At 47.7% G+C, this 25,695-nt stretch overlaps 1 protein-coding gene across 1 annotated transcript in view; it reads right to left on the reverse strand.

Annotated features, from left to right (window-relative positions):
- Nucleotides 1-265: 265 nt before the first annotated feature.
- Nucleotides 266-25,695, reverse strand: part of LOC114628888 (core histone macro-H2A.2) — a 43,295-nt gene continuing 17,865 nt past the window's right edge. The window contains exons 2-10 of the mRNA XM_028776864.1: nt 18,934-19,164; nt 14,311-14,417; nt 12,939-13,136; nt 10,986-11,096; nt 9,233-9,332; nt 8,255-8,344; nt 3,434-3,608; nt 935-1,114; nt 266-891 (exon numbers count right to left, since the gene is read on the reverse strand). Coding sequence (XP_028632697.1) covers nt 949-1,114; nt 3,434-3,608; nt 8,255-8,344; nt 9,233-9,332; nt 10,986-11,096; nt 12,939-13,136; nt 14,311-14,417; nt 18,934-19,105 — 1,119 coding nt within the window. The 5' untranslated portion in view covers nt 19,106-19,164 and the 3' untranslated portion in view covers nt 266-891; nt 935-948. The remainder of the gene's footprint in view (nt 892-934; nt 1,115-3,433; nt 3,609-8,254; nt 8,345-9,232; nt 9,333-10,985; nt 11,097-12,938; nt 13,137-14,310; nt 14,418-18,933; nt 19,165-25,695) is intronic.

Consider the following 25,695-nt stretch of genomic DNA (forward strand, 5'->3'; position numbering starts at 1 on the left):
TGACCACCCGCCGGCAGCTTTGCTCCCTGGCTCCACTGTCAGCAGTCCGTGGATGCCAGCCAGCAAGCTCGCCCTCCCTGAGGGGCAGGATTAACTATCTGCAGGAAGCCTGCCATGCTGCTGTCTGGCCAGGAGCTTTACAGAGCATACCTGGACTCTTCAGTGGCAGGCCTTGTGTTATTTCTTTACCACACTCTGGATGAATCTATCTGTGGGGACACAGTTTTCCAAGAGGAGGAGAATATCGCAATAAAGGGCTATGTTATAAGAAAGACGCTGGATCTTTTATTTTTTTTCTTCTCATTTTTCTTTTTTCTTTAAAAAAACAAAAAAAATGAACAAACAAAAATCCCGAAGCAAAACCCTTTTAGGCGTAGTTACAAATATTTTAGGCATCAGGGAGGGGACCCTATAACAGGAAAGCACCCCATGATGTTTTTCTCATCTTCTCTCCACTGAAGGAGACAGCCAGTATACCTAGGTTAGACAGTCACGTCCTTTTCACTTGGAAAAAGGAGGAACCAAACACGTAGGAACTTTGAACGGATTTTGTGTGTGTGAGAGAGTGTGTAAAAGTCAAAGCTATAAATCTAAACAAGGTCTATTTTTATGTTTGTTTGTTTTAAAAAAAGTTCTAAAACAACAGGAAGAAAAACACATGAAAAGAAACCCCTGGTGGAGACCTGGTTAATTGTGGAAGAGAGGCCCTTTGTAAAGAGAATATAAAATGCACTGGGCCCCTTCCCCAGGCAGGCAGGACCTGTTCCGGCTGCCTCCGCTCTCCCTCTCAGCCACCCGCTCTGCTCCCATGCCCCGTCACCCTTCTGCAATCGTTTTTAAAAAATAAAACCCCCGCTCTAGTGACGTCACACTGATGCGCCTCCTGCCCCGCTGGAGAGAGCTACTTGTGACGTCACACTGATGCGCCTCCTGCCCCCATGGAGAGAGCTACTTGGTGTCCAGTTTGGCCATCTCCTGCACGTAGATGCCGATGCTCTCGCTGTCGAAGAGCAGGAAGTACACGTTCTTCAGCGAGGACGAGCTCGAGTCGTCGAAGTGGGCAGAGATGGCCTTGAGGGTCACCTGGGCGGCCGTCTGTTTGGGAAAGCAGTTTCTATGTCCAAGGAAAAGAAGAGCCCGCGTCATTTTGGTCCCTGCACCCACTGGGTTAATTCTCTCCTAGTCTGGGGAGAGGGAGATCAATCGGCCCCTTTTAGTTTTTGTTCTGACAGGGTCTCGCTATATAGCCGTGTCTGGCCTGGAACTCACTGTGTAGACCAGGCTGGCCTCGAACTCAGAAATCCACCTGCCTCTGCCTCCCAAGTGCTGGAATTAAAGGCGTGAGCCACCACTGCCCGGCGGAGTCCAACCTCTTCCACCGAGCTGCAGTGAGAGCCTCCACCGCTCCCGGTTCAGTTATCAAAGACCCAGGTTCTTCCCTTCCTGTCCTGAGCATTCCCTGGGGGGTCTTGAACAGGTCTGGGGTCCTGATTTATAACCAGGGGCTGCTGCTGCTGCTATTGGTGGTGGTTCAGAGACCACACTTTGATTAGCCTGTCTGTGAGCCTGGGGCTTTCTGATTGTGTGTTCTACCTGAGGGCCAAAGGTGGGGCTGTGGGGTTTGAATATAGCAGGTTTTCAGAAACAACCATGGGGCGTGCTGTGGGGATGGCTCAGTCCGGTCACATAAGCTTAGAGATCTGAGTTTGATTCTTAGAACACATATACCATGGAGATGCGTGATTGTAAAGTTTGTAGTGCTGGGGAAGTGAAGACAGGTGGAGCCCTGTGGTGGTTTGACTAGACCTGGCCCAGGGAGTGGACTACTAGGAGGTGTGGCCTTGTTGGAGGAAGTGCATCACTGTGAGGGTGGGCTTTAAGATCCTCCTAACCACATTGGTGGGGGGGGGAGGGAAGCCAGTCTTCTCCTAGCTGCCTTCAGAACAAGAGGTAGAACTCTCAGTTCTTCCAGCTCTATGCCTGCCTAGATGCTGCCATGTTTCCTACCATAATGATCATGGACTGAACCTCTGAACCTGTAAGCCAGAGCCAATTAAATGTTGTCCTTATAAGAGTTCCTGTGGTCATGGTGTCTGTTCACAGCAATGAAACCCTAAGACAATCCCTGAGACTCACTGGCCAGTTGGCCTAACCTAATTGGTTAGTTCAAAACCAACGAAAGACTCTCTCAAAAATACAAGGTGGTAAATCCAACATGGCAGCACACACCTTTAATCTCAGCACTAGAGAAGCAGTGGCAGTCAGATCTCTGTGAGTTTGAGGCCAGCCTAGTCTATATATTGAGTTCCAGGATATCAGGAAATCTCCTTTTTTTTTTTTTCAATACAGAGTTTTTCTGTGTAGTTCTGGCTATCTTGGAATTCACTCTGTAGACCATGCTGGCCTCCAATTCAGAAAGCTGCCTACCTCTGTCTCCCTAGTGCCAGGACCAAGGGTGTGTGATACCACCTCCAGGAAAGACCTTATCTCAAACAAACAAACTTCAAACTAAAATAACAGCAATAAAAAACCAAGGTAGTATACATCTTTAATCTAAGCACTCAAGAGACAGAGTCAGGCAGATCTCTCTGAGTTTAAGACTATCTTAATTTACATAGTGAGTTCTAGGTTAACCTGGACACAGCAAGTCTCTGTCTCAAAACAAAAACAAGATGGATAGCCTGGAGTCATCTGAGAAGAGAAGCCCCGAGCTGAGGAACTGCCCAGATCAGATTGGCCTGTGGCCATGTCTGGGGGAGGGGATTGTCTTGACTGATGATTGATATGGAAGGGCCCAGCCCACTGTGAGCGACACAATTCCTTAGGCAGATGATCTTGGGTTGTATAAAAAAAAAGCTATCTAAGTATGAGCCAATGAGTGAGCCAGCAAACAGCATTTGTCCAGGGTTTCTTTTAGACAAGCTCCTGCCTTTAGTTCTTGCCGAACTTCTTTCAAGGATGGACTGTGACTGTGAATACACGCTTTGCTTGCCTATAAGTTACTTTAGGACAGTATGTTCTACCACAGCATAGGAGGGCACTAGCTGAGGAATGACACTGGCCTGTACACACACATGTACATACATGACATACATGTGCACTCACAAGTACACACAAAACTAAAGTGCCACCTGGCCTTACCCATGGTGTCTACTTTTCTGTCTGGACATGGATATCATCAACACAGTGGGAAAGCTGGCCCCAGACATGGAGTCCTGCCATCCCAGACCAGGGGCCTATCTGTGTTTGGAAAGTAGGAAATTAGCTTTCTACTAAAAAATAAAGCTTTCTCTCTACTGCCTACCTAACATTCTGGCAGTGCTGGTGAACCTTGGCTGCATCTTCTAGAATGGACCAATGGAATGTGGACATGTTGGTGAGTAGCTGATTCTTAACAGAAAGGCTGGAGACCTCAGCTCAGGAACTGTCCTACCTGCCACTGGGGAATGGTGGGAAGGCGACAGATTTAAGCTTCTTGTCCTCAGCTGCAGACAGGCAGTTTTTGATGGTCTCTTCCAGCTGTTCTTCACATTTGTCGGAGCCCCACTGGGGGATGTGACAGTGGATGACAAACTTGGCTGCGAGTCCACTGGATTGGCTGACGGCAGCTGGGACACAGGAGAGAGATGCAGTAGGTTATTTCCTGAGTCCCACCTTTAAGCCAGGTGATTAGGCCAGGCCTCCCAGGTGACCCTGAGAGATCCTGGAGGACTAGGAGGTGACACATCCCTGCCACTGTGAGGCTGGTTTGGCAGAAAGCAGAGCTTTAGCCTTTAAGTGACAGCTTATTATTTTTGGTGGCTGCCAGCAGGCCCCAGGTCAGGGATATACACAAAGAGGATCCTAGGGATGGGGACACATCAAAATCACATCTGGCAACTGTGAAGATTAAGTAATGCCATTTCCAAACAACAGAGTCCCTGGGTTCTTAACTGTTCCCTGACATGGTCAAGGGCACACTATGACTGCAATTAAAGATACAGGGGATGGACTGTCAGGGTTGCCACATTGCTTACGTTTCATTGGTGGCATGCCAGAATGGTAGGATTAAAGGAGTGTGCCACAGTGCCTGGCTGGTGGCTTTCTCTCCCTCACCCCATCTCTCTGTCTTTGATTTTTTGAGACAGGGTTTTTCTGTATAGCCCTGGCTATCCTGGAACTCACTCTGTAGACCAGGCTGGCCTCAAACCTGGAGATCCACCTGCCTCTGCGTCCCAAGTGCTGGAACTAAAGGTGTATGCCACCACTACTTGGCAAGATTTAATTTAATATGTATGCAATACCCAAGGAGACCAGAAGAGGGCAGGTCCCCTGGAATTGTAATTAAATATGTCTGTGAGCTACCACATGGATGCTGGTACTTGAACCCAGGTCCTAGCGCTCTCTTTCTTGCCCCCCCCCCTCTCTCTCTCTCTTTCTCTCTCTCAGAACTGTTTATTCACCTAAACTGGCAGGGTCTTCCAACATACATCTGTTGCCCACACAGCCAGAGTGACAGTGGCAGATCTTATAAGAACATGGTTACATAGGAGTTTGAGGGAAGTCCTTGTGGCCATCAACCATCAGAGGTAGCTTTCCTGTTACTGCGCTTGGTTGTGTGCTTCACCCCCTGAGCCTTCGCCATTGAACTGGGCGGCCTGGTTAAGAGATGCACAGTGTGACCCTGGGATGCTCACTTGGCTGTACGTCTCTTCATTCAGGGCCACACCCACATCCACAGCACAGCACACATGGCAGAAGCTCAGCACGGACTGGCCCAGATTGGAGAACACGCATGGCGGCACCTGGGCTCCCAGGCACGTCTGGCAAGGATAGCGGTATAAGGGCTATTTTACCAGTTCCAAGAGGTTAATATTTTTCACAAGTTTTAGTGTCTTTGAGAAGGCACACATCTGGGGTGGGGTGGCGTGGAGGGATGGCTCAGCAGTTACAAGCAATGGTTGCTTTCCCAGAGGACTCAGGTTCAATTCTCAGGAGCCACCGGAAGACTCAGCACTGTCTGTAACTCAGTTCCAGGGGATCTGATGCTCCACTCTGGCTTTGTGGGCACCAGACGTGTTAGAAGACCTTGCTATTGAGGTAGTCGTCCATGTTGTCTGGATAGCTCCCAGAGCTCTGTGCAAAATGGAGCAAGGTTCCCCTTCTTCACTGACCTTATCTGGAGAGTTAGTGTCTCAAGCACAGGTGCCTGATCTTATCTGGAGACTGAGCTGCACAGAGCTTCCTGCAAACGCTGCACCATTCAGCACATACAGCCCAGCTCAGCCTTTCTAGAGTATGCTAATGAGGTACTGTGTTATAACCAATCAGCCCTTACCACCCACCCATATGGTAATTCGGAACCACGTTATGACCAGTCAATCCTTTCTGCCCATAACCTCCAAAACACTTATACACCCTACCCCAGGAGCCATAAGGAGAACCGTCTCACTGAAGGGTCTCCAGAAGTCCTTCCGTCATGCTCATGGCACTATGAACCCTCGCTATCACTTCTGCTTCCTCTGCCCTGGCCAACGACCCCCAGGAGAAAGGAGACCTGCAGATATGCAGGTGATACACTTACATACATGTAGGCAAAATACCCATACATATAAAATAAAAAAACAAAAGGCATATATCTCATAACTGCCCTCAGCCTGCAGGAGATGGAAGCTCTTAAAGAAATAAAATGCATGTGGTTCTCTGCCTCCTGAGGTCAGATCCCATGAGCCTCTCTGTGTGGGTCACCAGTCTTCAGAAGCGCTGGCTTGCAACTCTCGTTCGCTAGCATGACGTATTTTCCTCATCCCACTTGTGGTGGTTTGCACGAGAACAGCCTGCTACAGGCTGTATGTTCAAATGCTTGGCCTCCAGCTGGTGGAACTGTTTTGGGAAGGGTTAGGACACAGGACCTTGTTGGAAGATGGCATGTCAATGGGGACAGGCTCTGAGGTTTCAAAAGCCCACGTCATTCCTAGGTGAACATTCTCTCTGCCTCCTACGTGTGGATCAAGATGTAAGCTCTCAGCTCCTGATCTGGCACCATGCCTGCTCGCCTGCTGCCATGATGGTCAGACTTGCCTTGGAAACTGTAGGCCCTCAATAAGCTCCTTCTTCTGTAAGTTGCTCGACTGTGGTGTTTTCTCACCAAGAGCGGAACTTGCTGCTCTTCTTGTGAGGTGAGGTTGGTTACCCTCAATTTGAAAATTTAACTTTTCTCTTTCTGAGGGAAAATTATATTTGTATGTGTGTGTGCACGCACATGTGCATGTGTACATGCATGCACTAATGTATGCAGGCCACAGTACACACACATCAGAGAAAAACACAGGGCAGTCACTTTTTGCACTAAGAGGGTCCCAGGGGCTGAACTCAGGTTTTTAAGCCCACGGTGATGAGACCATTCACTAGCTGAGCTTTCTCGTCGGCTCAAGCCACCAGGTTATTACAGATTATTACAGGTTATTACACCTCTCCTCTCTGACAGCTTTAAGGACTCTTCTTGACCTCAGAACTCCTGACCAATCTCTGTGGCAGGCCAGGTTCAGGATTTACTTTCATTTGTTTTGCCCAACCTGAACTTGCATTTAATTCTGGAAAGTTCCCTGATAAGAACCCTTTAGCAGGGGCTGGAGAGATGGCTCAGTGGTTAAGAGCACTGACTGCTCTTCCAGAGGTTCTGAGTTCAATTCCCAGCAACCACATGGTGGCTCACAACCGTCTGTAATGGGATCTGAACATGCAGATAGAGCACTCATACATAAAAAGAAGAAATAATAATAGTAATAATGATAATAATAACAACAACAATAATAATAACTACTCTTTCGTTACTTCACCATTCGCTCAAAACTTCCAAATTCTGCTTAGAAACACGTCAGAGCTACTTGTCCCGTATTCAGTTGCTTTTCTCCCACATTTCCAGGCACCTCCTGGGAGCCTCCTCTGACCCTGCTCTGACCCTGCTCTGACCCTGTGACCACAGAGCCCCACAGAGGGCATCAGATCCCTTGGAACTGGAGTTACAGACTGAGCTGACTGGAGGTTGCTGGGAATTGAACCCTGGTCCTCTGGAGCCATCTCTCCAGCCCTGGCTATGGGAGTTTTACTCTGGCTTTCTCCCCTAGTGATGGGAATTGAACCTGGGGCCTCACACATGCTAGGTGAGTGCAGTACCACTGGACAGCCACCTAACTCCTCATGGGGATCGTCACTGCTTTGAGCAGTGGTCAAGCTTGGCAGCCTGTGCCTTAATCCACTGAGCTATCTGCCGGCTCATGCCACCAACTTCCTCTGCCTCACCTGAAGCCACAGAACATCCAGCCTTGGACTAAACCTTGTGAAATGGAACCCAAGATGAATCTTTCCCCTATGACATTGATTTTCTCAGACATTTGTCACGGTGATGGGATGCTGACACAAATACTATTTGGTCACAAAAAAAGAGGAGAGGGGATGTGATATTCTACAATGTACATGAAATTAAAAAAATACGATGTCACCTTCAAGATGCCACACACAGAGGGCCAGTCACTGTATGACTGCATTTACATGACATGTCCACGTAAATCCATAGGGACAGGAAGTGGTTTCCAGAACCTGGACTTTTTGGTCAGAGGTGGTAAGAAACTTCTGAAAGGAGATAGTGCATCAGGTTCTACAACACTGTAGAATTGTTTGATACCACTGAATTACATACTTTAAGAGGCTCATGGGGTAAATTTTATGTCCTGTGTATCTTGCTGCACACATGCAAAACTAACCCAAATAACCCCAGACACCATTTAGTGTTCACTCTGCTGCTCATGACCGTAAGGGATCCAAGAGTCTCCAGAGCATAGGAAACTACCTACACCCGCTGTTGAAGTTCAGAGCAGTTCTAAAGCAGGACCTGCCCCAACGCTGTGTGAGTGTGTGCATGTGTGTGTGTGAGTGTGTGTGTGTGTTTAGAGGCCAGAGAGAAGACTTAGTGTCATCTTCAAGAATACTGTCCACCTCCTCTGAGATGAACTGTTGCCGGCCCAGAATTCTCCAAATAGATTAGACTAGATTGCCAATGAGCTCCAGAGATCCTCCTGCCTCTACCACCTCAGCATTGGAGTCACAAGCCTATGACATCGAATGTGCCTGGCTTTTTTTTTTTTTTCTTTTTTTAACGTGAGTTCTAGAGATGGCTCATCCTGTTGTATACAGTGACCATGTGTGGATGTGGGACGCTGGAGGTCTCAAGGATGGGGTTGAGCCAGGCTGAGATGCAGCCCCGTCCCACACTCACCTTCAGCAACTTCCAAAGGGCCTTGGGACTTGCGAAGCTCCTTTACTGTTTCCAAGAACTCTTTTCCCCCAGCCTTTTCCAAGGCTTTACCTGCAAAGGAGAACGGTGGGGGCCGTGGTGAACGCCTACCAATAGCATCTCACTGTTGGGCATCTTAGGTCAGGAGAAGCGTAGATATTAGGAGGACATGTCTCGTTTGTAACGCTGGTTTGCCAGTGGTTGCTGGCACTGGTGGCACGGCACAGAGGTCTGTGCAGGTTTGTTAAAGGATCCCCATCCCCCACCCCACCCCCACCACTCCCACGTCTCTCTCTCCCTCTCTTGTGTTGCCGAGTATGGAACCTTAGACTTCCCTCTTGCTGAGCATATAATCTTCCACAGATCCACATCCCAGCAGGGCAGAACACCCCGATCTGAAAAACCCCAATTAAAACCTTTCCAAATACCAACACAACATGGCCGGTGCAAGATTCCACACCCGGTCTCATGTGATGAGTGGGTCACATGAGGGGACCCCCATCTCTCTTGGGAGCGTGGGGAAGGTGTCGTGTGTTGCTAAAGCACTGTTCAAATCTGTTGTAGGCACTATCAGTATTAATAATACGTTTTTCTAAAAGGCATTTTAAAAATTCACCTATTCTTTATGTGTATGGGTGTTTTGCCTACGTGTACGTCTGTGTACCCTGTGCGTGCATGGTGCTCACAGAAAGCTTCTCCCGAGGGGTGTTTTCTGCTCTATTTTTCGTAATGCAGACAGAGGGGAGGACATGAAAACGCAGCAGCAAAGGCGAAGTGACAGTAATGGCGGCAGCTGCAGAGCCGTTGGTGGGGTGAGCTGCAAAGGCTCTGATGGACAGCTAAGCTGTTTGAGGGCTAGTTGTTTCTACCTGGGACCTCAGGCAGAGAGACAACTGAGTCCGAGAGAGCTGTCTGGACACTGGGCTACACCATGTTACCTCTGCAAACCCCAGGCCTTACCTATCTCTTCCTTGAGGTCGATTTCGGCTGTGGTTGGGTGGACGATGCCCTCCACCCTCATGGAGCCAATATGGCTGATGTCACTCTGGGTCAGGGACAGCTGCGTTAGGAAGAAAAGACGGTGACGACAGGAAGGAGATCAGCTTCCTCACTGAAAATCGTCTCAGAATAACGCTCAGAGTAGCTTTTCTCAACCATCCAGGTTGAGGGTCAGCACAGGGGTTCATGATCTTTTTTATTTCTTTTTAGATTTTGTTTTATTTATATGAGTACACTGTAGCTATCTTCAGAGGGCATCAGATCCCATTACAGATGGTTGTGAGCCACCACGGACCTCTGGAAGAGCAGCCAGTGCTCTTAACCGCTGAGCCATCTCTCCAGCCCAGCACAGGGGTTCAAATTCCCAATTATTTCTTTGGTTTTGAGATAGGGCCTCAGGTAGCTTAGGCTGGTCTTGAATTCACTTAGGAAGCCAGTGTTTGCCTTCAACTCCTTTCTGCCTCTGCCTCCCAAGGCTGGGGTCACAGGCCTGGGCTTCCATGCTTTTGAGACTGGCAGCCTTCACTGCCCGGAACAGACATGGGCTCTCCCGTCCTCTTTCTCTCTGTCATTTATGTGCCTTTTGTTCCTCACCCCAGTGGCCTGGGTCACCTGTGGCACACTTCAGTAGCTGTGTGGAAAGCAGCCCATGGCTCACTCTCTCCTTAAGGAGTACAGAACTCTTGGGAAGAGGTCTGTGGTCTTGGTGGGGAGGAGTGGCTCTGAGTTCACACCCTGTCCTTACCTGTGACAACTGCCTTCCCCCAAGCCCTCTTCTGTGCTATGGACCCATTCACGGCCTTGTGTGTGCCAGGGAAACACTCTATCCTTGAGCTATATTCTCAGCCGGAGTACCACATTCTTGGGGCTGCCTTATGTGGTTTTGGCAGAGTAGAAGGAAGAGCATTTCACAGTGTCTTCCCCAGGGAGCGAGAACTTTCTGATTCTCTAGATAAGTTTGGGAGAATGTCCACAGCCCTGGAGGAGATGGATGTGCCACCTCTTTGTGTCTCAGTTATTATTATTATTATTATTTTTAATATCAGAAATGACTAAGGAACCTGCCACTCTCTGCTCCCTGGAGACCTTGCGGTCCCCAGCTGTCTGGATGGGGATACATCTCACTCGATGCTGGCTGAAACCAGGCAGCACGCAGAGATCCGCCTCACTGGCTACTTCCCCGTGTGTCTTATTTCAGCCCTGGGTTGGCTCCGTAGATAATATGTCTGCTCAGTGAATTTGACACGCATAGAAATGAATTATTTGCATGTCTGGCAGGATGCTGAGAAAATGCTGGAATACACCCTGTTAGGTTTTTATCTTTTTTTTTCCCCCTGCAGCTAAGGAAGGCAGGCAGACTGAATTATTGACAAATAATTCATTCCTAGCACCCATCAGATTCAAGAAACATATATTGCTATCTTCTCTCTCTGTTAAGTGACATTTAATCATGGAAGCTAGGCCTCTTCAAGTTTACAGTAGATTTTTCTCAGTGGGTGAAGACAGAGTTGGGGCTTGGGGATTTCCCAGGAGAATGAGGAATGCCATCTTATTGTCCAGATTCTCTAGGAAGACTAGGTTGGCCTTAGGTTGACCTGCACCCAGTAGTCTTGCTCTGGGAATATATACAATGCCTGGACGGAGGTGGCTCCGTGGCTTGTGAGCAGTGGCCTGTATACAGAGGAGCTTACTGCAGCCCAGTCTGTGTTATTACCTTCTGCCCCAGAACGAGGCTCTTCGAAGACAGGATGGTGAAGCCATCCCCTGGCCCGTCTTCGGAGGTGGAATTTGATGTTCCTTCTTTATCGCTGTCCTTCGCTTTGGACTGTGGGTGGAACCAGAGGGAAAGATGAGAACCGGTCCAGAGAGCACCCCGCCTCCTGGGATTGGGGGACAGTCCTCCCATGGCCACCACCAACGTGGGTATAAAGGGAAGTGGTCAGGCGGCAGACGCTGGATGATTTGTTCTGCAGTGAATGTGAGTGTCACGTGTACTCTGCCACCAAGTTGCATTCCTGGTCTCTCTCTGCTCCCCTCCCTCTTCCTCTCCCTCTCTCCCTTTCTTTCTTCTTCCATCTTTTCACTGGCGCACGAAGTAGAAGGTTTCAGTTTGACATTCATATACACCTATTATCATGCTTTGTTTACCCCTTTCACTATCAGAGGGTGTCTATGGGTTGAACTCAGGAGGGCGTCAGCTAATTACTTGCAGTTACTTGCTTCTGAGCCACACCCCAGGCCAAGGAAACAGTAGACAGGAAAGAAACGGCTAACACAGTATGGGTGGCGATACAGCTCAGTGGGTAGAGCGCCTGCCTCACACACAGGAAGGCCTGGGTTCAATCAATAAATGGGGTATAATGACACGGACACTGCAGGATCAGAAGTCCAAGGTCATCATCCTTGGCTACATAGACAAGTGAGGCCAATGTGGGCTACGAGAGATACTGTCTCAAACAATGAAACCAAACCAAACCACACCCCCCAGTATCATAACAATGATTACAGGAGGCCACAGGCCCCTGTAGCTGTGTTCATCCAAACCTGGATACAGATACATTATTTTTGGCTGTTATGTTAGTCTTTCGTGTCTGAGGTTTACAATAAGCACCTAAGCCAATGGTTCTCAACCTGTGAGTCTCGACCTCTTTGGGGTCAAATGACCCCTTCACATAGGGGTTGTATATCAGATATCCTGCATATCAGATATCTACACTGTGATTCGTAACAGTAGCAAAATTACAGCTATGAAGTAGCAACAAAAAATATTATGGCTGAGGGGTCACCACAACAGGAGAGTCTGTAATAAAGGGTCGCAGCATTAGTAGGATGTTTGAGAACCACTGAAGTCCAAGCCAAGCGGCTGGGTCAAGAAACTGCACTGATGCTAGGCCTCCCTCCTCCCCAGGCTTGTCCTGGGACCGGGTGGGAGTGGCGTGAACCCTTGTGTGATATTTTGTTATCATGGAGATCTGCAGAGTGTCAATCTAAGCTCCCTGTTGTTTAACCGAACAGCCCATGATGGAAATGTTTGGTATCTCTGCTGCTCAGGGATACTGAGCATGTGAAAGGTTGCTTAGGGTATCCGAGGAGCCAAGCTTTCCTTTGGAGCTATTACTATTATTATTATTATTATTATTATTATTATTATTGTCGTTGTCCGGAGAAAGCCTAGCATCTTCCCCCCACCCCCCCACATGCTGGGTGATGCTCCACACGAATCCATAGCTCCATTTTAATTTGTTGTTTGAGACAGGGTTTCTCTGTGTAGCCCTGGCTGTCCTGGAACTCACTCTGTAGACCAGGCTGGCCTCAAACTCAGAGATCCGCCTGCCTCTGCTTCCCGAGTGCTGGGAGTGAATTAAAGCAGTGTGCCACCATGCCCAGCTCCAAACTCCTGCCACCTTGACTCCCCGCTCTGTGATGGGTTATACCCTTGAACTATGAGTCAAAATAAACGCCTTCTCCCTGAAATATTTTATTACATCATTGGGGATGGGGAAACTCAGGTGGACACTAACCCTGCATGTGAAGGATATGTCTCCATGATGTCGCCACTGCTCAAAGGTTCCACCTCCCAATCACATCCCTTGGGGCTTAGGTTTCCAGAGAGAAGCGGCATGCCTCCTATGGGACTGCCTGGCTCCTGATAGGCTCCGCCACTCACCTTCTTGGACGTCCGTGGCTTGGTGGCCTTGGATTTCTTACCCCCCTTCTTGCCTGATGCAGCCTTCCTTCCTCTTTTCTCTGGGGGTGGGGAGAGGATCGTTTCTGACTTGCCTTTGGTCCCTCGCTTTTTGGCCAGCAGTTCGGGGTGAATTCTCGGCAGGACACCCCCACTGGCGATAGTCACTCCTTTCAGCAGCTGAGAGAGAAATGTAAAAAGCTGCTCAGGCCTGCACAAGCTAGCTCGGGTCTCCACATCGGCCAAATAAGGCTTGAGTCTGGCTTCTGCTCAGCTAACAGAAACTGATTATCACAGAGCTACCGGCTCGCTCATCCTACGTTTGCAAAGCGTTTCCCGGTAGGCATCAGGTTTTCTGTGGTCTTACATAGAAAGCAAAACAAGGTGGAATCAAAGGGTCAGAGAAGTCAAAACTGGCACTATGTCCAGGGCTCTGGAATTTCAGATGACAGTGGAGAGCAGAGAGCACAGCTGGTCAAACCTGAGTTCAAAGGTTAACTCAAGAATCCAGTGGCTTGTACACTCTCAAATCTGTGTCCCATTAGGGACATACACTTGGCCACGAACCTCCCAATGGACATACACTTTGATCAACCAGCCCACAGTCGTATAGTCTGCATATTCTAAACCAGAGAGTGATCTGAACCCACAGCTCATCCAGGAACCACTAGCCGTCTATCCGTTATTAGAGCGGCACAGACACCTTGAGAGTCTAGAAACATCTACAGCAAATAGACAGTTATTACAGCATTTTCTTTTGCATGCCTTTGTTTTGAATTTTTCTAGCAATCAATTTTTATCACTTTTTGGGGGGCAGAGGGGAATCGATCACTCTATAATGGCCTGGCAACTTTGAAGATTCTTTCGTTTGAGAAGACTGAGATTGGAACATAAATACAGATAGAAATTCTCATACTATTTACCCCCCAGCTTGCCTACTGATGTCCAGGAAGACATCCACTTGACTGTGGAGTCCATCAGTTCTAAAGCACAGATAAGGAGTCTCCTATTCACACCTCATTAAATCACCCACGGGCTTTGAGTTAAGCAATTGCCGGGAATAATGATATGCATGCGATGACTTGTTTTTAATAAGGTGACAAAGTCTTGAAGGCATGGCAGAGTCTGTTTTAGACGGGATTTGGTCTTGACTCTGAATGCAAAGCTATCAAGATCTGCTCGTCTTTGCCTGGGCTTCATGAGTGCGCATGCGTGCGAGCGAGCGAGCGCGCGCAGACGGGACTGAGAACCATCACTGGTATGACTGATGGCTGGCTGGCTCCACCCAGGAGCATGCCTGGCAACGCGCTCCCCCTGCCCCCGACACACACCTGAGCCTAGGGTGCGGACCTACCTGGTTGAGTTCCTCATCGTTGGCAACGGCCAGCAGGATGTGTCTGGGGGCTATCCGGGCCTTCTTGTTGTCCCTCGCAGCGTTCCCAGCCAACTCGAGGATTTCCGCTAAATACAAGAGGAGGTTAATAGACAATCGAGTTATATTATTACTGGAGAGGGTGTGTGAGTGTGTGCATTCATCCCCGTGGAGATCAGGAAACAAGTTTGTGGTGCTGGTTCTCTCCTCCCACCTTTATGCGAGTTCTGGGGATTGGGCTCAGGTCAGATTTGTACAAGTGCCTTTACCGCTGAACCATCTTGCCCATCCAAAAGCTTGCGATTTCTGCTTTGGGCTGTGTTCATAGTTATCCAGGGCTGTGTGTGTTTCAAAGGCCCCAGGTTCGATATAGCGGGTACTTTATACCATTTTTCCCCGTCATTTCTTTTTTCTTTTAAACGTGTGTATTTTGTGTAAGTGTTTTGCCTACATGGATGTATGTGCACACATTGTGTGTCTGGAGACTTGGAGAGTTCAGAAGAGGGTGCTGGATCCCTTGGAGCTGGAGTTAAGAGATGGCTGGAAGCTACCACGCAGGTGCAGGAATCAACCCCAGATCCTCTGCATGAGCGGCCAGTGTTCTAACCACTCGGCCATCATTAGCTCCTTTTTAAATTTCTCTACAAATTTGTCAGTGTGTGTATGTGGGGTGGGGGTGAGCAGGCCACAGTGCCCTCGTGGAGGGCAGAGGACAACTCTGTGGAGTCCATTGTAAAGATGAGTTGTAGGGATTGAACTTGGGTTGCCTGGCTGGCATGGCAAGCCATGCCATGCCAATATACCATCTCCTTGGCCCTTGCTTTTTCCCCTTTTTCTGTTTGTTTCTTTGTCTGAATCAGGGTCTCATTATGCAGCCTTGGATGGCCTCGAGCTCAGAGATTTGCCTGCCTCTGCCTCTTAGGTGCTGGGATTAAAGATGTGAGCTACTTTTCTTTCTTTCTTTCTTTCTTTTTTTGTTTGCTCCTTTTCTTTCTTCTTTGCTTTTATTGTTGTAAAATTTTATCTCATTTTATTTTAGATTTATTTGCTTATTTTATGTATACGAGTACACTGTAGCTGTCTTCAGACACACCAGAAGAGGGCATCTGATCCCATTACAGGTGGTTGTGAGCCATCTGAATTAAACTCAGGACCTCTGGAAGAGCAGTCAGTGCTTTTAACTGCTGAGCCATCTCTCCAGCCCTGATTTGTTTTATTTATTTATTTTTTTTTGGTTTTTCGAGACAGGGTTTCTCTGTATAGCCCGGGCTGTCCTGGAACTCACTCTGTAGACCAGGCTGGCCTCGAACTCAGAAATCCGCCTGCCTCTGCCTCCCGAGTGCTGGGATTAAAGGCGTGCGCCACCACCGCCCGGCTTGTTTTATTTTTTAATTAAAATTTTCTTTTGCTTTCTCTTTAGTTGTGGAAAGATGCTTCATTTGCTTTAAAAAGTGTGAATGAGGAGCTGGAGAGATGGCTCAGAGGTTAGGAGCACTTGCTGCTCTTCCAGGGGACCAGAGTTCAGTTCCCAGAACCCATGTCAGGCTGTTCACAATCTCCTGTAACTCCAGGATCTAGCGCCCTCTTCTGGACTCCATGGGTACCCACATACATATGGGATACGCGTGCGCGAGCGTGCGTGCATGCGTGCGTGTGTGTGTGTGTGTGTGTGTGTGTGTGGGTGTGTGGGTGGGTGTGGGTGTGTGTGTGTGTGCAAACAGACACATGCATAAATACAGTAAAAACAAGTAAAAAAAAAAAGTGTGTGACTAAGTTTGGTGTAGTGTCTGGTTATGAATGGCTGAAGCAGTAGGATTCCAAGTTCCAGGCCAGCCTGGGCTACATACACCATGGGACTTGACCAACCAAACACACACACACACACACACACACACACACAAATGAAAAAAATAAAAGAATGGTTTTAAAGAGAAAGGTATTTAGTAGAAAGCGGGATGCAGTGGCCCAACGTTTCACTGAGGAGGAGAATAAGGATGGGTGCACAAATGTTCTGTGTGGAAGTGTGCGGACAGTTGCTGGGTTTCAAAGGCATCTGCTACTACAATGGCAGTGTAAATACCCAGGCTTGAAATGAACAGGGAGGAGATGCTACATGCAGCTTCTCAGTCAACCTCATTTCAAACAGAATAGCCCATAAAGTTGCTATCATCCAGAAGATCGACAGCAGTAGTTGAAACTCAGTTCGAGTATGCCATCTTAGCCAGGAAGATGTGATTAACAAAAACATCAGGATAAAACAAACAACAGAGTTAAATATTTATATGGTGTTTCCAGAATGGAAAGCATTAACAGACCATAAATTCTTCTCAAATTCAGCCTTTCCTGGTATACCCAGCAATGGCTAGCAAGCTTACTAACAGTTCATCGACAGTGACTAGTGCATGAGTGTGTGTGTGTGTGTGTGTGTGTGTACATGCTCATGCACGCCTGTGCAAAGGCCAGAGGTTGAGGTCAGGGGTAATCCTCTATTCCTCTCTATCATACTTTTCCATAGTGTCTCACTGAAGTGGGAGCTTGCTATTTCGGCTAGACTGGCTGGCTTCAAGGATCTGCCTCCATTCCAGTGTTTGGGGTGCAGGCTATGCATGGCTTTTGCATGGGTGCTGGGATAGTAACTCAGGTCCCCATGCTTGCATAATAAAAGTACTTGCGTACTTTTATTAACTAAGCCATCTCGACAGCCCCACGACCTCATTTTCTGCATGGCTGGGGCACTGTAGTTTAAGAAATATGAACATATCCATTAGGTAGATGGGACAAATATTTTGAAATCGATGCCATGTTAGATTACCTGGCATGTGGTTTTAGGTTGATGCCCAGCTTTTGTTTCTTTTAAAAATTATATGTAGCTCTGGCTGGCCTGCAATTCAACTCTGCAGCACAGGCTAACCTCAAACTCATAGAAATCCATCAGCCTCTGCCTCCTCAGTACTTAAATTGCTGGGAGGCTTTTCAACTGGGTAGAATTCTCCAGGCACTGAACCCTGGCGTGTGGGAGCAGGAAATGACAAACTAAGACTTTGTTAGAAACATTGTTACTTGAGATAAAATGACCCAACAGGGTCTACTCTCACTTAGTTATCTAAGCTTTTGTATATTTTCCTTGCATAGATTTGTTTTGTTTGTCTGTTTTCCAGACAAGGTTTCTCCTGTGTAGCCCAGACTGTCCTGGAACTGCTCTGTAGACCAGGCTGGCCTCGAACTCACAGAGATACACCTGCCTCTGCCTCCTGAGTGCTGGAATTAAAGATGCGCACCACCACACCCAGGTGCATATGTATATATGTCTTCCTTTCTTTCTTTCTTTCTTTCTTTCTTTCTTTCTTTCTTTCTTTCTTTCTTTCTTTCTTTCTTTCTTTCGGTTTTTTTTCTCTCTTTTTTTTTTGAGACAGGGTTTCTCTGTGTAGCCCTGGCTGTCCTGGAACTCACTCTGTAGACCAGGCTGGCCTCGAACTCAGAAATCTGCCTGCCTCTGACTCCCAAGTGCTGGGATTAAAGGTGTGCGCCACCACTGCCCGGCGCATATGTATTTCTTAAAAGGCAACCATACCATTGTTGTGTTTCTGCTTAATACATGAGAACAACTTAAACGTCAAGCAGAGTTAAGTGAGAAACACACAGAGCACCTCTCCTACTGCACATCTGTGATCCCAGCACCCAGAAGGCTGAGGCAGGAGGATCAAACTGAGTGTGAGGCCAGCAAGGTGAAATAGTGAGTTCTAGGCTAGCCTGGGCAACAGAGTGAGGTCCTGGTTCAAAACCAAATAAGCCATTCTTGTCCCAGCTGGGGATATGGCTCCGTAGGTACAGTGTTCACCACACAAAGATGATGACCTGTGACTATGTTCTTGAATGTGTTTGTATGCCCCCTCCCTTCTGTGTGTAAGGTCAATCTCAGATGTCATTTCTCTGGGGCTAGCCATCTCATTTTTGAGACAGGCTCTCTCACAGGGACCTGGAACTTGCTGATTGGCAGCACTGGCTAGCCAGCAAGCCCTAGGGATACACCTGTTTACACTTCTCCAGTGCCAGGATTTCAAGTGTGTGGCACGGTGCCCAGTTTTTACATGAAGTCTGGGGATCAAATTTAGGTTCTCAGGATTGTCTGGCAAGCACTTTACCAAATGAAGCATCCCCCAGCCCTCCTACCTTAAGTATACCAAAAGCAAAACAAACAAACAAAACACACACACACACACACACACACACACACACACACACACAGGATTTAATGAACAATTTGATGCAAAGTGAATAGTGCTCTTCCTTTACCAGAATCTTCTCTGCACTTTCTTGGTGCTGAGATAGGCAAATGCAGCATTTTCTAATGTAAGCCACACTTTGCGGGGCAGATCTAGAACAGTTTAAATGTGCGTTCTCTGTTCTATGTGGACTAACTTTCCAATGTCTTCTCCCCCAAAGCCTGTAGAAGCCAACCTTGGCCAAGCAGACCAGGAAAAGCCCAGTTATTATCCAGAAGTATCCCTGGGTCAGGCATTGGGAGATTCACAGCATCCTACCCCAAAGTGAAGGACAGGAAAAGGTGAGGACCTGTCTGTGGGGTCTGTTACATGCTGGAATTACCTGCCAGGTACTCAATGACCGCGGCCATGTAGACGGGAGCACCCACGCTGATCCGGTACTTGAAGGTTCCCTTTTTCAGGTAGCGCATCAACCGCCCTACCGGAAAGATGACACCAGCCCTGGCTGACCGGGACAGCTTGGACATTTTCTTCTTCCCACTCCGGCCTGACATCTTGCCTCAGTTTTCCTCTCAGCTTGCTGACAGAGTGGTCTCTTGGCACTTACACAATACTAGAAAAGAAAGAAGGCAGGATTGAGGTTGGCTGGAGATGTCAGAGGCACATCAGTGTGGCCTTAGGACACACTGCGACATTTCTGGCTGCCCTGATGAGGCAGCTGAACCCTGGCTGCCAGCACAAGAAGATGCAGGCATGAGCTGGGCAGGGCCTCTGAAGGGCATCTTCGACCCCCACATAAACGTCCCTCCCCACGGGGCAGCCCCAAGCAGCAGAGGCCAAAGGAAACTGTCACAAGTTATACTCCTGTACCCAGCTGTGCAGTGATGGCCAGGATGTCATTTCCTTGTCCCCAGACCTTGTGAATATTGTTCTGTATGAAAAGGGGATTTTGCAGATGTGAATATTTTTTTTTTTTAAATACAGATCCTTATATACTTGGGACTGTCTGGGAATTCCTCATTCTATTGCCTCTACTTCTAAGTGCAGAGATTACAGGTGACAGCTGCCACACCTGGCTCCATGTCTTTTTGAAAGACAGAGTCTCACTGTGTAGTCTTGGGTAGTCTCACATTCACTATGTAGATCAGGCTGGCCTTGAACTCACTGAGATCTACCTGTCCCTTCGTCCCCAGTGCTGGGACTCAAGACGTGCACCACCACAGGCCGTAGCCTTAAGTGATGTAAATAAGCTTACACATGTTTCTCAAAAGGAAGCTTGTTCTAGTGTCTCTAGTAATGAAGTCTTTTTTTCTTTTAGCCTGGGTCTCAGGTAGCCCAGGCTGGCCTGTGACATAGCATGTTTTGTTACTTGGTGTTTTTTTTTCTTCCACCCTCTTTCTTCCATCCTTTCTTTCTTTCTTTTCTTTTTGTTTGTTTTTTCGAGACAGGGTTTCTCTGGGATCCCTGGCTGTCCTGGAACTCACTCTGTAGACCAGGCTGGCCTCAAACTCAGAAATCCGCCTGCCTCTGCCTCCCAAGTGCTGGGATTAAAGATGTGCACCACCACCACCCGGCTCTTCCACCCTTTCAACCCAGCACTCGATAAGAGAGACTAAAGGGTAAAGGGAAAAGGAAAGACATCCCTGCATAAAGCCAGGGGTTGGAGAGGGGACAAGGTTTGTTAGATTACTTCCTGCTGAGTGCCAAGTTCCTTGCAGCAAGTTTGATCTTTGAAGTCAGGTTATCTAATTTCTTCTTCTTTGCACTTAACAAATCATGATCAATAGTGACCAACAGCAAACAATCAACAACCAAACAACACCTCCCCCCCACCCCCAACACTGCCTCTCAGGGCACTAGCATTTATATATTCTCTGAAGAGGTCCCAGAATTCAAAATGTCACACACTCACAGAAACTATCTGCAGTGGGCAAAGTCATGCCCCCGCTAGAGCACGAGACAAATCACAGTCAGCTGCTGTGGTCAGTCCAAAGCAGCCTCATATCCCACACCTGGGATTATAATGAAAACATATTCTTAAAATACTTCTGTTTTTTTTTTAAAGAAACCAAAATTCCAAAATTATCACTGTATTGGAAGTTGATGTGTAGTTGAGGATGACCTTGACTGATCATGCGATTCTCCTGCCTCCACAACCATGACAAGTATACATGGTGCTGGGGATCAAACCCAGACCTTTATGCACACTAGGCAAGCACCCCATCAACGGGGTTACATTCCCAACCTCAGTATACCATTCTTTAAAACAGAAGCCTTCCAAAACGGGCAGTGTTAATGGATTATGTTGCTGCCTAGCAACTAGACAGCAAACAGAAGTCACAGCAGAACCGAGTTTTGCCCCTTGGGATGGGGAATCCAGGATGACTTGGTACATTTGAAGTCAGCACAGAGAGGTGGATTCTGTGTAACGTATCAAGGGACAAGGCTATAATTAACTGTCCTTTACGAAGCCATCTTCTGAGTGAATCGAAAACAACTGTAGCATCCTATACACAGTTTTGCTCATGTTCTTTTGAGACAGGGTCTTTTTATGTAGCCCTGTGCAGCCTGCGTCAGGTTGGCCCAGACACAGTCTTTCTAAGGCTAAAAATAATTGTTAACGGACTGGGTTGGTCTCAAGCTGTTAGGTAAGGGAATATTGTGACCAAAAAAAAAAATCATATACTATTTATAACTTATATAGTATAGATCATACTATGCAACAAAATTATAACAATATATAATTACGGGGCAGCATAATTCACGGTAAGTAAATTGCATAGGACAAACAGAAGGAGAGTAAAGCCATCGGCATTTCTAGGAAACAAATCAAAGCTCTCTGCTCCAGGGTGATGGCATTCCCTTGTTGATACAAACGAGAAAGTAAAAATAAACTGACATTCTTTCTGCCCTCCGAGGCGGCAGCTCACATTCCCACGAGGCTGCCTTAGCCGAAGCCCACGTGACAACGAGAAAGCCAAAGGCTCAAAGGATGATGGGAGACTACTAAATGAATGTCCAGCCGCTGGGAGGTACACAGCTCGGGTTACTGAACCAGGCACAGGTCATTTTCTTTTTATTTGTGTATGTATGTATGTACATATATGTGTTTGATGTATCTGTAGGTATGTGTGTGTTTGTGTGTATGTGTAGTGGATAGTTTTATGTCAACTTGTCATGGGCTAGAATCATCTGAGAAGAGGGAACCCCAGTTGAGAAAATGCCTCCATAAGGTTGGGCTGGAGGCAAGCCTGTAGAGCATTTTCTTAATTAGTGATAGATGGGGGAGGCCCCAGCCCTTTGTGAGTAAGGCCATCCCTGGGCTGGTGGTCCTGGGTTCTACTAGAAAACAGGTCAAGCAAGCCATAGGAAGCAAGGCAGTGAGCCTCTCCATGGCCTCTGCTTCAGCTCCTGCCTCCAGGTTCCAGCCCTAGTTTCCTTCAGTGATGGACTACAACGTGGAAGTGTAAGCTGAATTAACCCTCCCCCCCCAACTTTCTTTTGGTCATGGTGTTTCATCGAAGCAATAGAAACCCTAAGACAATATGTGTGTATCTGTGTGTGTATATATGTGTGCATGTATGTGTGTTTATGTATGCATGTGTGTATGTTTATGTATGTGTGTATATGTGTGTATGCATGTGTGTATTATGTGTGTATATATTTGTGTGTGTGTGTGTAGGGGGTGGGGAGCTTGCATGAATGGCACTCCACAGGGCACTACTGAATTCAGCTCATCAGGCTTACTGCCACTTGCCCTTACACACTGTGTCGCCTATGTGTCACCTTGTAGGCTTTAATTTCCTGTTGCACCCTAACATCTGTTAGGGTTGAGATGTTTTACACATCAACTATGGAATTAAGAGTACTCAGTCCTGAGACATTTCCTTCCTTCCCCTCTCTCCATTTCTTTTTATTCTGATTTTATGTGTAGGGGAGTTATTTATTCGTTTGTTTGCGTGGCTGTTTATCTTTTTTTTTTTTTTTTTGGTTTTTCGAGACAGGGTTTCTCTGTGTAGTCCTTCCTGACTGTCCTGGAACTCACTCTGTAGACCAGGCTGGCCTCGAACTCAGAAATCTGCCTGCCTCTGCCTCCCAAGTGCTGGGATTAAAGGCGTGTGCCACCATCGCCTGGCTTGTAAAACAGATCTTACTGTGAAGTCTTACGCTAGCCTAGAACTCACTGCGTAGCTCAGATTGGCCTTGAATTTGAGATAATCCTCCTGTTTCAGCTTTCCAAATGATAGGATTAGAGGTGTAAATCACCACACACACAAACCTCACACACTCTACGGAGAACTGGTTCATTTATTGGGTGGAGAAAGGGGTACTTATACCCTTGGGGAGGTGGCCATGGTCTCTGGGGCAAGCTTTGTGTGGCTGTGCACCACTGGCCAGGGCAGAGGTGTTGGAAGATGCTTCATGTCCATATTCAGGGGCTGTAGGGTCTGAGGAGGGGATAGGAATGGGACACTGGGGGTGGGGGAACCTTATAAGGTCAAACAAGGACTGAAGGTTGGTAACTGTCAGGGTAATACATTTTTACTAGGGTTGATGGAAGAACAGCTTTCTGGTGCCAGATTGGGAGTGGGGAGAGAGCCAACTCCTGCCGTCCTCATGTTTAAAGTATCTGGGATTAAAGCTCCCTCGATCCTTCCTCCATAACCCTGGGTCATCATGGTCCCACAGAGGGTTCCTTCAGGGTTTTTTCTTTTGCTTTTTTTTTTTTTTTAAAAAGAATTACTTATTTTATGTGTATGAATTGTCTGCATATGTGTGTGAATACCATGTGAATGCCTGAACTTGTGGAGGTTGGAAGAGGACATCATATCTCCTAGGAATGGTGTCTCAAATGCTTGTGAGCCAGCATGTAGGTGCTGGAAGTTGAACCCAAGTCCTCTGCAAAAGCAACAAGTGCTCCTAACCACTGAACCATCCCTCCAAGCCCTTCAGGTTTTGACACCAGCAAGGAAACTTCAAGTGTTTCCCTAGAAAAAAGGCACAGCGGCATTAAGAATGGGTCTTCAGGCCGGGCGGTGGTGGCACACACCTTTAATCCCAGCACTTGGGAGGCAGAGGCAGGCGGATTTCTGAGTTCAAGGCCAGCCTGGTCCAGCCTGGTCCACAGAGTGAGTTCCAGGACAGCCAGGGCTACACAGAGAAACCCTGTCTCAAAAAAAAAAAAAAAGAAAAGAAAAAAAAAAAAAGAAAAGAGGACATGGGGGTTTGCGGATCATTTCAAGTTAGTTCTGGGAGCTGGAGGAAAGGTCTGGTGGTTAAGGGCATGTACTTCTCTTCCAAAGGACCTGAGTCCAGTTACCAACACCAATATCAGGTGACTCACAATTGCCTGTGACTGCAGCTCCAGGGAATCCAGTGTCTTTGGCTTCCATAGGCAAGAGTACAAGCTCACACTCAAGACACACATAATTAAAAAGAAAACTTTTTTAAAAGATGACTGCATCGAGGCTCTACCTCTGTGACAGAATATTTGCCTAGTGTCCAAAAGGGCCTGGAATAGTTACTACCCGCTCCTCCCCACCTTGAGACAGGGTCTCACTGTGTAGCTTTGAGGAGTTTGGAACGCAGTTATGTAGTCAGACTGGCCTTGAACTTACATAGGTCTGCTTACCTGTCTCCAGAGTGCTAGGATTAAAGGGATTCCTGGCATAAAGGCCCTGAAATGGATCCCTAGCTCCACAAAATAGAGTTGGCATGATTAACAGATTGTAGTGAAGGAAGCGGGGGGTGTCCACAGATTGCTGGGGTCACGATCCTAGAAAGATGAGTATGAAGCTAAGTGTGGTGATGTAAGCCTGTAATCTCAGCACTCAGGGCAAAGGGAGGAGGATTCTGGGAAGGTTCCTGGGCTACATAGTAAGACCCTGTTCAAAAAAAGAAGTAGGAAAAGAAGAAGAGGAGGAGGAGGAGGAAGAGGAAGAAGAAGAGGAGGAGGAGGAAGAAGGGAGGAGGAAGAAGAGGAGGAGGAGGAAGAAGAATAAAAAATAGCAAGGCATCAAAGAATGAGACCAGGAAGACAAATCAGGCACACAGTGAGATAGATCTTTAAGAAGATCTGGAAGGCCACACCCAGGCAGAAGGAACAGAAAATGTCAATGTGTTGGTGAGTGAGTTTGTTGTAGAGTGGGGACAGTGGGTTCAACACAGGCGGTGACATCATTGCTCTGAAGACAGCAAATCTTGGGGCCCTCGAGGTGAAAAGAAGAGAACCCAGGAAAGCTATGATTAGGAAGCAGTCCAGGTAGACAGAGGCCAGGTCGAGTGGGTAAGGTAAGATCTGGTGGACAGAATGACTCCTCTGAGGGGACATCTGGCCATTGGGCAGCTTTAAGCAAGACAGGAGTGAACTCCTGGCCAAGGGGAGGAACCTGATGGGGAGGCTGATCTGTGGTAGACTCTGGCCGTGAAGGATTCTTTGGAACAAGAAGTCTGGGCTTCTGGAACTGGATGCTCCCTGATAGAGTCGGTACCTCTCTCAGGTCAGGCCTGAGAATCTGCACACGACGGACTGGAGTTAATTCACAAAGCGGCTCCTGCAGTTCTCGTGGAAGCTGAGAAGCATCCTGGCTGAGGTTGCAGGCTGAGGTGCCCGGCACTGGGCTGGCTAGAAGACAGCCTCGCAGCCCGGACAGCTCCCCACAGACTCCACGTTTTGTTTTTTTTAAGTTGCTGGATGGAGGAATGTATCAGTGGTTAAGAGCACTGGCTGCTCTTCCATGGGACCTAGGTTCCATTTCTAGCAGTTAAAGGTGGCTAGCTCCAATTCCAGGGGATCTAACGTCCTCCTCTGGCCTTCATGGGACACACACACACACCCTATAGGGTGGCCGGGAATTTCCTACCGAGTCCAAGCTGACCTGAAACTCATCATCCTCCTGTCCTCCTGCTTTGGCCTCCTCGTGCCCGGGATGATAGGCATGTGGTATTATGCTAAACTCACACCCACCATCCCTGAGATGAATGAAGTAGGTTTGGGGTATTTTATCACATAGTTCACCTACATTATTTTAAAACCCTTCTACGTCATTAATGCGTTCCTGTTTCACGTGTCACTTTCCCACTAAGTATCTAGGTATTCCTCAGAGGAACGAAAGCAGGGACGGCCCCAGGGTACCGTCTCGGA

This window comes from Grammomys surdaster, unplaced genomic scaffold, assembly GCF_004785775.1.
Source record: "Grammomys surdaster isolate TR1022 unplaced genomic scaffold, NIH_TR_1.0 273, whole genome shotgun sequence".
Lineage (NCBI taxonomy): Eukaryota > Metazoa > Chordata > Mammalia > Rodentia > Muridae > Grammomys > Grammomys surdaster.